The sequence below is a fragment of the Carya illinoinensis genome, chromosome 6 (genome assembly GCF_018687715.1).
Source record: "Carya illinoinensis cultivar Pawnee chromosome 6, C.illinoinensisPawnee_v1, whole genome shotgun sequence".
NCBI classification, from domain to species: domain Eukaryota; kingdom Viridiplantae; phylum Streptophyta; class Magnoliopsida; order Fagales; family Juglandaceae; genus Carya; species Carya illinoinensis.
In genome coordinates this window covers 10,336,704-10,347,500 of record NC_056757.1, presented here as the reverse complement: position 1 = coordinate 10,347,500, position 10,797 = coordinate 10,336,704, and the positions used below count along the sequence as shown (strand labels likewise).

Below are 10,797 nucleotides of genomic sequence, written 5' to 3'. Positions count from 1 at the left end.
AATCAGGCAGAGTCGAACGCTCGACGCGCGCTCGACACCCCGCTCGAGCGAACATCGTATTTTGACAGATTTTAGGTTTTCCGCCGTGGGACCATATAAAAGGCCATTCTTCACTCTAGAGCCGCGGTTTTTGACTGGAGAACACTCTTTGGGAGAGAAAAACATAACTAGAGGGATTCAAATCATTTGTTTTGGAGACGGAATTCCAATTTATTGCACGTACGTTGGATTCATACACGAGCACGGACGGGAGAAAGGCGTTGAATCGTTCCCTTGAGCTTTTGACGACCAGTTGAGGCTGCAAGGAGGATTTTTCAGTGTTTATTTTCTTCTTCCCATCTTCTCAGAACAATTATGGTGAATTCATTTATGTTGAATTCCAATTCTAGCATGAGCTAAATTTTCTTCTTTCTAGGAAAACGATGTAACCTAATTCCGAACTATGCTTGTTTGTCCATGCTAATTTAATGCAATTCTCTATTTGTTTATCTGATTTATTCTGAGTTTAATGCTTCTAATTAACTGGCCATTGATTAGATGATTATTAATCTTGTGATTTGCTATCGAAAGAGGGAATCATAGGGTAGATCTTGGATATTTCAGCATAGGTAAGTATAGAGATCGAAAGACTTGTATGAACCTGTGTAGTAATTAAATCATTGGTCTTATTGCGTTCTTGATTATTTAATTTGCATACTCTTGTGTGAATTGATAAACTAGAATCACTTCCAATTGACTATCGAAAGAGGCTTTTGGATGAATTAGAGTTTTGTTAATAGACAAAAGAGGTTTAAGTTAAATTAGCTGGATGAGAAAAGCATAGTGAAGAATTATGGTGAAATCGATTTCCTAGAAGGTTTCTTCCCCATTGAATTTGATCTTTGAAAGTCAGTTTTATTTTCTTTGCTTATTTCTCTTTGAGTTGATCTAAGTTTATTTGCAACTACAAAAACCTTAGCGATTCCTCTAGATAAAATTGAGATTAGTAAAATTTTGGTATTTGGCAAGAGTAAGGTACCAATCCCTGAGGACGATACTCTACTTATTACTTTACTATAAAACTACGATACTGTGCACTTGCAGTTTTGCACTGGTCAATATTAAAGAGCTTATTAAGAAGTATTGTTTGTTAATGTTTAAAACAGATAGTGAGTTGGTAAATTTTTTTAGTTTACTTAAAGTTAGAATATTATAAATGATAATATGTTTGTCTAAATTTTTTTTTTACAGGATGATTTCGAATTAAATTTTGGTCGGAGAGAGGAGCGTAAGACTATGGAAGAGCTTATATGAGTAATGCATTCCGCAAATATAAGGCGAGGTGTGATAAGCACTATAATAAGTTCGAGAATATGGAAGATGCACGCCAACATCCTTTTTAAGATGTCAAACCTTCTGATTGGAAAAAATATTGTGACATGTTTAAGGATCCATCATATAAGGTATAATTATATTAATTATTTTAGTCATCCTATTTTTAATTTCACTTTCTAATATTTTCAATTCCTATGTAGGAGCGAAGTTCTAAAAACAAAACAAATAGATCGAAATTGAAGATTACTCATCATGCAGGCTCAAGATCTTTCCACTGCCTCTCTAAGAAATTGGTATTGCTATTTTTTTTATTTGTATATAGTTAACTGAATATGTGAATCCTAATGACTTTATATCTTAACAAATATTTATTATAGCAAGATTCAGATGCCAATTATGATCTGATAAAATTATATGCTGCATCACATACTAATCGTAATGGAGAGTGGAGTCATCTTGATGCCCGTGAGAATTATGTAAGTATTATAAATTGTTCTAAATAAATATATTAAAATATTTATGATGATATTAACTATTTATCTTATGTGTAGGATAAAATGGTTGCCATACGTGCTAAATCTGCGTCAGATCAAAACTCCTTAACAAATGAAGTTGAGATTTTCACACAAGTTTTAGGTCAACGTTCAGGATATTTGAGGAGTTTGGGTCACTGTGTAAAACCTTCCCCCTCTTCCTCTTATTTCGGATCTGCTTCTGCGGCCTCTATAGCGCAAGAGAATTCAAATCGCAGAATCGAAAAATTGGTTGTAAGGCAGCATGAGTTAGAGGCTCAATTGGCGAAACAAGGAGAGATGGAGACGCGTCTCAAACAAAATGAAGAACAACAAGAACAATTCAGGAGAGAAATGCAATTTCAAATGCAGCAGCTTATGCAATAGTACAGGCCTCGAAGCAACTGATAGTTTCTTACGTATAGATTATAACATTATCTAATTATGTATGAATAGTATCAGTCTCGTGGTTATTTATTAGTTTGCACTTATTATAAAACTTTCGTGAGTACTAAATTGTTTCTAATGTATGTTTTTCAAATCTTATGAATATCAAATTGGTTTTTTATTATTATGGGATTTTAATAAAATAGTTTTCGTTCGAACGACCATATAACGTTCGAACATTATTGATTGAGCCGTTCGAATGACACCAGATTGGTCAAAAAACGTTCGAATGCAATTCATTAGTGTACCGTTCGAACATAACTCAATACCGTTCAATCCATTTACCGTTCGATCTTTTCTTTTAACATTCGAACGGAAATCTCTTTTGTACCATTTGAACGTTATCAAAATGTGTGATCGTTTGAACGTGTTTTCATAACCGTTCAACTAATTTAATTTCGTTCGAATGCTTAATGTTTTACCATTTGAACGTCATTCTGGAACGAAATTGAACCGTGACAAATAACTAACTCGTTCGAACGGTCAATTTCAAAATCGTCTCTAAAGATATTTTTTGGGACGAATGATGATTTTTGTCTCAAAATATCTTCTGGGACAGTGATGTTGAAACGACCATGGGACGATTTTTTTTCGTCTCAAAATCTTTTTTGGGACAAAAAACCTACAATTTGGAACGAAATTTTTTATCCTAAAAAAATATTTCTGTTGTAGTGAGTAATAATGTTAAATACAATTCTACGATATATAAGTCTTATAGTTCTCTATTTTCTTAAAGAAATTTTACAAAACTTGTACCTACCAAATAAGTCATTTTCGTATCAGCACTTTCCTTTTCATGGTTTAAAATATGGGTGTTCAACCGGATTTCGGACCAGGTATCCGGGTATACCGGGGCCGGAATCCGGATTCAAAATCCAGACCGAATTCCGGCCTAATCATACCCGGGTTATGAACCGGTCCGAAACTCGAATTAATCCGGATTTTTACAACCCGGAAATCTAGGTTTCGGATCAAAACCGGTTTGTATTTTTTTTTTAATACTGTAACCTTTCTGTTATTATTATTATTATTTTGTTGAAAATATGTTTACCAAAAATCCAATATTTATTAAAGCTACCAGCTTGATAGTTTGCCCAAAAAATAAGCAAACAGCTAGCATTTCTTTTCCCTTATGGATGGAGTACTGGAATTTAAGAGGCACATCTAAATATATATACCACACAACCTAATTACTTCATGTCCTCAAACGAGGAAATTATTACAAAATATATAAAGGGTTATTCAAGATGGATAATTCATGCTAAAACTGAAAATTAATTAGTAAAGATGGCATGGGAGTCGAGGCTTCACTACTGCAACAAGTGGGAACTTTCTTGGTGTTGCCAAACCATAAATTTCCTCCATACTCAAAAATCTTCAGGCTTCAGGTCATCCTCCAGTTTCCACTCAAATCCATGCAAAATATTGGCTAAGCTAGAGCATCCTCCTTTAGTCCAAGACTATATCCAGGGCACATCCTCCTTCTAGAACCAAATGGCAATAACTTGAAATGTTGTCCCTTGACATCAATAAATAGCTTGGAGCTATATATAGCCTATATATAGGCATTTCATCAAGAACAATTAGGAATCTTTATCTGAACAAAAAGCTGTATTACAGACATGATCGATTTAATGCATAGCATTTACACTTTACAAAGCAACAGAAAGAAACTATATCAAAACAAGATGCAAGGCACTGCCATATAGCAGAAAAAATAAAAATAAAAATCTCATACAAATACCATATTCTTTAGAGAAAGTATAGAAGAAACAAAATAATCAAAAGAAAAACGCTCAAAAACTATATATAAAAAAAAAAAGACCCATGTTTAACATAAAAGAGCAAATCTAGCAAAATAACAACATATACTTGTACACCCACATCAGATTTGTTCAAAGGCATTGATCATAGAAAAAAACAGACACATAAAAAATACCCCCACGTTTAAAAACAAAGAGAACAGATCTAGTAAACAGAGAGAGAGATGGAGAAAAAACGGTAGATCTAGCGAAATAATAGCATATACTTTATACCCACAAGAGATTTGTTCAAAGGCATTGATCATAGATCGAGATCGAGATCGAGAGAGAGAGTTATCGAAGTGTGAGAGAGAGGGTTATCGAAGTGAGAGATAGAGGGTTACCTAAGTGAGAGAGAGAGAGAGACTCACTGATCAACGTCCGGCCAGCGGCGACGGCAAGAGAGAGACGGCGGCAAGATTTCACGGAAGAGGTTAGGGTTTCTAATTTCTGCTAAGGTTCGAAACGAGAGAGAGAGAGAGACGAGAGACTGAATTCACAACTCCTTTGTTTTGGGCGTTATAAACAAACCCGGTTAGCAAACGGGTATAATACGAAATCCGGTTTTATATCCGAATTCGGATCGGATGCTTTCAATTTTTATAAATATTTATCCAGACCGAAAACCATAACCAAAAATTCAATTATCCAAATTTTGGGCTGGGCCGGATTTGCCTAATTTAAAACCCAGGACGTATCTTTCTCGTTCTGATCTGGGGTATCCTACTCCATGGCATAAATAAAGGAATAAACAAATAATTGAAAAAAAATGTTCGGAATATGGCCGTTGAGTCCAGCTGTACTTCCACGTCATCCACTGGCCTCCTCGTGGATCGTGACTTCCTTTCTCTGACAGACATTGGATTCACATACTTAAAAACCTGCCCCCTGACGCAGGCACCGACTACTATTCTGTGGTAGCCCTCACCTCGTATTATGCCCTGCATATTAATCTCGGCCGTTCGATGTCCGACAGATGTTATTCTCGACGATTCAAGACGCAAAACCCCGCATCTCTCTCTCTCTCTTGCAGGTAACTACTAAACTGAACTAAACTAAAACTAAAACCCTGCTTAGTTCCACAACTTTCGCTAGGACCTCAAAAGGAGCACCCTTTCTTTTTCTCTCTCTCCGAAACTTTCTCTCCAGTTTTGTATTTTGAGTTTCTGGGCGGTGTCTGGCTATGTTTTCTTTTCTGGGTTTGTTTTGAGGCTGGTCTAGTGGGTTTGTCTAGTTTAGGAGGATTGAAGATTACATACTGCGGATTCGATGGCTACTCTCTTGCTCTTTTTCCTTCTAGCAGTGTCAGTAGTGTCTGCAGATGAAGGTAAGCTTCTGTTCTCCCTATAGTCGCTTCCATTGGGTTATTATTTATTTATTTTTTCGTTCTGGGTATGCGTTTTCTCTGCTGAAACTGAATTGTTGTTTCTGATTAATCTGTGCTTTCTTGTGGTTTTACTTTTTTCTATTATTGATATTAGTGCTAATAGGTCTAATTCCCTTAAACGGGTTTGCACGTATTATCTGTTTGCCTCTCACGTTTTTGAGTAAATGCCTGCTAATAATCTTCCTTTTCTTCTTCCAGTTGCAGCCCCTTTCCTTTTTTTCCTCTATTTATCTTCGTTTTCAAATGTCGAAGTATGGAATATTTAGGGAGTGGTTTGAACAAAATGAGCGTTGCAAGTTGTAAAGTGAATAAGTTTTTCTAATCTAACAATTATTGTTGTTGGATTCTTTTGTTTGAGAACGATAGCCACTGATCTGTTTGTCAGAAGACGAAAATAGAATCAAGTTAATTGGGAAGAGAGAGAAAGTATAGACGAGTCTCGCTGTTTGTTTTTGTTTCTACTGGCCAAAACCAGGGGTGGTGGGGGTGGGGGGCTTCTCTGCAGAAAATCTCTCATTATTCTGTAAAATCTGCGATCTGTCCTTAACTCTCATTAATGGGGTATCGGTCGTATTGCGTCCCAGCTCATTTATCAGCGCTTTAACGCCTTACACTACATTTTCCTAGCAGGTGCTGCGGGACCAAAACATTCTATAGTGCTATCTGACTCGGATCCTTATGCCTGATACAAAAGGGTTTCTATTCTGATTCTCATTCCATAACATATTGCTCGGTTGGTCCAGTATTATACCTATAAACCCATCAATTCCCTGAGCTCCTCCTCCATCTGAAATTCTTTATTTACATCAATGACTCAGATTTTAACTTTTGCTGTTTTCTAGAAGAATAATGCTATGTAGAATGCTACCATCCCACTTTATCTCACTTTGCAAATGTAACACTTCCCATCACCCTTAGATCATCTCTTATTTAGGAAAAAAAGTTAGAGGATAAGAGTGGGATGCTGTAGTATGTAAACTTTTCCATTCTAGAATATCAACCAATTCAGTTGGTGGGTACTATCTGTAACCCAGCTAGGAGATTTGATGCTTTCATAAGCCTGGGCTCATTGTCTAGTCATTGATATGCATTCAAGTTGTGGGTATAACACCTTCAGCAAGAGGCCATTCTCTGCTCTTAAATAACATATGATTGTAGAGTTTTTTAAAACTAGACTCCTGTCTTTTTTCCCTTTTGTTTTTGTTGGTTTCACAATTGACATTTTATGTATCAAAATAAGTCACAACTATCTTAAAATAGGTCCAATCTTTCATTCTATGTCCATAATGGACGAGGGAAAAATAATAAAGCCAGAATTCCAGATCCCATTTGTAGGATTAAGTGAATTATTGTCATCCATTGTAGTCAATTTGTAGGATTAAGTAAATTATTTCCATCCATTGTAGTCTTATTTTTGCCAAATAAGTAAACTGTGTTAATGAAAGAAGGTAAATGACTTTTGGTCCCTTGATATTTGTGTTTGTTGTCAACCTGGTCCTCACTATTTGAATGTGGCAGATTTGATCCTAAAGTTTGCACTTGTTGTCAATATAGCCTTTTGTCCAAGTCCATTATCCTTTTTCATGTTAAATGTAATGTACATGCACATGTATAGATATGACATCGTGTTAGGAAAAAGCTCCATTAGAAAAAAATTAATATAAAAACTGATGAAACCTTTGACTAGAACTCATGAATATCATGTGACATTAATGGCCAAAAGGTTAAAGCTTTGATTAAAGGATTACACTGACACAAAATACAAAATTCACTGGTCAAACTGCCTAATTAGAAATCCAGGGCCAACTCGATAGCAAACCCAAATTCTGAAGGGCCTAAACATATCTTGATCAATGAAAAGAAGCTTTCTAGTTTATAGAGGTATACTACATATAACTTTTCAAAAAAAAAAAAAAAAAAGAGGTATACTACAGATATGCTGTTGTTAATAACAAATTACTAAATAACCATGGTCCACCTGGGATTAGGACTCACATTATCTCTAGGACTAAAACTAGCCAAATAGAGTTCTAAATAACTAAGAGAAACTGATTCCCTCTTGTTGCAAAAGAAGAACAATGATGCCTGAGTTTTATAATGCCTCACGTGTTCTGTGTTATATATCTATATATATATAATCATGCTAAACTTTAGATACACTTTGTATAAATAATTCCCTATGCATAAGTCTGCCACCACATCAGCTATACTCCCTCTCAAATAGACGTCTTTTAGAGTTTATCTAGTGTCACACTTTATCAGCAAGAGCCCAATGCTTACAATTGGATGCAAGCCACATGGTTTAAGTCTTCTATACCACAGGAGTCCACCATATAGATTTGTGTTCGACACTTTTATTGCTGAGACATCAGTTTGGGAAAAGACATTCCAGCGAGTCCTTAATAAAGTGTTTTGGGGGACACCGCTTAGCCTGAAAGTATAATGATGGAAGCCTGGTATGGGTTGGTGACAAAAATTATGGGTGAAATTGTGAGAGCCAAGGAAGGCAACTTGGGGAAGGACTCTAGCTAAGTTAGGAGCTATTAGGATTTAATGAAAATTATTTGTTCGTGTTGGGACATTGCTATTATTAGTTATTGGTGTTTTTGGTTTATCATTATTTGAGTTGGAGCCTTCTGCTGCAATACGTGTTTAGAGTTCGACTGCAATCAATTACTCAAGCTTCAGTGTCATCATTTAAAATTTTAGTTTGGGCTCAATTATATTAATCAGTCAGAATTGTGACAACAATCTAATGTAGGTCTTGAACTCTCATAATCACACTGTATGCTCTAAAGATTTTCGTGTGGGGGTTATTTTATCTGCATTTAGCCCTGACATGTTTTAGTGTTTCTAATTTGTGGTGAAAAATATTGTTTGTTCACATCATGGCTTTTTTGCACAAGTGTCTTATGGTCATTAACTTTGTTTTTCTTTGTTTTTTTACAAGTAAACGGTAGTATTAATGATAAAAGACAGAGTCCAAGTACACAAGAAGGTATACAGACAGAGTCATTAACTTTGTCATGCTGAGGAGGCAATATATTCTGCTCTCCAAGGAATTTGAAAGTCTAACCTGCACCCTGCATTGCATTTTTGTAGACGCCTTCATTGGAGTAAATATTGGTACAGACCTCTCCGACATGCCAAGCCCAACTCAGGTGGTGGCCCTTCTTAAAGCTCAGAGTATTAGACATATCAGGCTCTATGATGCTGACCGAGCCTTGCTCCTTGCCCTTGCCAATACAGGCATCCAGGTGACTGTTTCTGTTCCAAATGAGCAGCTCCTTGGGATAGGTCAGTCCAATGCCACTGCAGCCAACTGGGTTGCTCGCAATGTTATTGCCCATGTTCCTGCCACCAACATTACAGCGATAGCTGTTGGGTCTGAAGTGTTAACAGCCCTGCCAAATGCTGCTCCAGTGCTAGTCTCTGCATTGAAATTTATCCACTCTGCCCTCGTTGCCTCTAATCTTGATAGCCAAATCAAAGTCTCCACTCCACACTCTTCTTCCATTATCCTTGACTCCTTCCCACCTTCCCAAGCCTTCTTTAACCGTTCATGGGATCCAGTCATGGTTCCCTTGCTCAAGTTTTTGCAATCTACAGGGTCGTACCTTATGCTTAATGTGTATCCATATTATGATTATATGCAATCCAATGGAGTGATCCCATTGGACTATGCACTGTTCCGCCCTCTTCCTCCAAACAAGGAAGCTGTGGATGCCAACACCCTCCTGCATTATACTAATGTCTTTGATGCCGTTGTTGACGCGGCTTATTTTGCAATGTCCTATGCGAACGTTACCAATGTGCCCATTGTAGTTACTGAGTCAGGCTGGCCATCCAAGGGTGACACATCTGAGCCAGATGCAACACTTGAAAATGCTAACACTTACAACAGTAACTTAATCAGACATGTACTTAACAATACGGGGACTCCGAAGCATCCTGGGATTGCAGTTAGTACTTATATTTATGAGCTTTATAATGAGGATTTGAGACCTAGCTCTGTCTCTGAAAAGAACTGGGGGCTTTTCGATGCTAATGGATTACCAGTTTATATCTTGCACTTGACTGGTGCGGGTACTGTTTTGGCCAATGACACCACGAACCAAACCTTCTGTGTTGCAAAGAGTGGTTCTGATTCAAAGATGCTTCAGGCAGCATTGGATTGGGCTTGTGGTCCAGGAAAGGTGGATTGTTCCCCTTTGTTACAGGGGCAATCATGTTATGATCCCAATACTGTGGTGGCTCATGCAACTTATGCTTTCAATGCATACTTTCAGCATATGGCTAAATCATCTGGGACCTGTGATTTTAAAGGAGTGGCTACCATCACTACAACAGATCCAAGTATGGATTTATGACTTGGTCATATTATTAGCATTGCTGTTATTGTAGATATTTAAATATGTGAACACTGATGAGCTAACACTGCGAAGCAGCATGTGTGTGCATCAAGAAGGAAAACTAATGACATCTCCATAGATGGAACCGGGGGCACCCCCTGGTTCCATCTATGGAGCATTCTCACAAATAAACGGATTATTATTTACTAATGTTTGTTGTTTTCCCGATTCTTGCAGGTCACGGTTCTTGTAGATTTCCAGGAAGGTATGAATAGAAGTATCTAAATTTATTCTGTTCGAATTATGATTGCTAATAAACATCATTATCATATCATCTCCAATGGAACTTGTTTCCACTTTCATTCCTCGATTACATCCTAACAAACTTGAGATAAAGCATTATGACCATGTATTATATAGTCTACTGACCATTTTGCCTCTTTTGTTGTGAATCTCTAGTGCTGGAAAAAATGGCACTCTCATAAATGGCACGTCACTGGCTCCATCTTCAAATTCTACAAGCTCGGGCTGCCTCTCACTATATTTTGGTGGTGGTGGTTCTTTCACGAACTCTGTGATCATGGGCGTTTTGCTTTTTAGTGTAGTTTTATTGTGAATCTATGCACGTTTGTTTGCAACTCTATTGACAAATGTTGGAATTGTTCAAGACATGCGCTTTTGCAACATACCCAGTTTTGTTCCTCTAAAAGAGGATTTGAAGGGAGTGGCAAGGTGTACCGGAGGTATAGCTGTAGGTGATGGTGAGTTGTCTATTGGATTCTGTACAAAAACCAGACCCTCCACCGACGTTGTATTCTTTGAACTGTGATTTCTGATGTGCCCATTTTAAACTCTTGGTTTAATTCTCGTCATTGATAGTCAAACGTGGGATATATTTTATTCCCAATATAAAATTGTTCACAAGATTGATAGGTTTTTAATTTTTCAAGTTTTGTTTTGGTAACGTAAGTTTATTCCGCCTC

General features: G+C 37.0%; 1 protein-coding gene and 1 long non-coding RNA gene across 5 annotated transcripts; one reads left to right on the top strand and one right to left on the bottom strand.

Moving 5' to 3' along the window:
* Nucleotides 1-3,448: 3,448 nt before the first annotated feature.
* On the bottom strand, nt 3,449-5,115 carry LOC122313167. The gene is made up of 2 exons (XR_006243309.1): nt 4,420-5,115; nt 3,449-3,828 (listed from the first exon to the last, which is right to left on the bottom strand). It is a non-coding gene; the product is annotated as an uncharacterized LOC122313167 (long non-coding RNA).
* LOC122313165 (glucan endo-1,3-beta-glucosidase 3-like) lies at nt 4,970-10,681 on the top strand. Of its 4 annotated transcripts, none has more exons than XM_043127929.1 (5): nt 5,026-5,108; nt 8,565-8,623; nt 8,712-9,818; nt 10,052-10,079; nt 10,274-10,681. In XM_043127929.1, exons 1-5 carry the CDS (start codon nt 5,041-5,043, stop codon nt 10,428-10,430), a joined length of 1,419 nt encoding a protein of 472 aa, XP_042983863.1. In that variant the 5' UTR covers nt 5,026-5,040; the 3' UTR covers nt 10,431-10,681. The 4 variants fall into 4 exon arrangements, with proteins under 4 accessions (XP_042983860.1, XP_042983863.1, XP_042983859.1 ...); XM_043127925.1 differs by lacking the exon at nt 5,026-5,108 and adding exons at nt 5,155-5,402; nt 8,413-8,460 and having other exon boundaries at nt 8,565-9,818; XM_043127926.1 differs by having other exon boundaries at nt 4,970-5,108; nt 8,565-9,818.
* The last annotated feature ends 116 nt before the right edge of the window (nt 10,682-10,797 follow it).

Bases quoted from the DNA above. Each gene is read 5' to 3' on its own strand.
- LOC122313165 (XM_043127925.1), top strand. From the start codon at position 5,345: ATGGCTACTCTCTTGCTCTTTTTCCTTCTAGCAGTGTCAGTAGTGTCT. The intron at 5,403-8,412 runs GTAAGCTTCTGT...TTTTTTTACAAG, and splicing joins AGTAGTGTCTGCAGATGAAG to TAAACGGTAGTATTAATGAT. The intron at 9,819-10,051 runs GTATGGATTTAT...CGATTCTTGCAG, and splicing joins CATCACTACAACAGATCCAA to GTCACGGTTCTTGTAGATTT.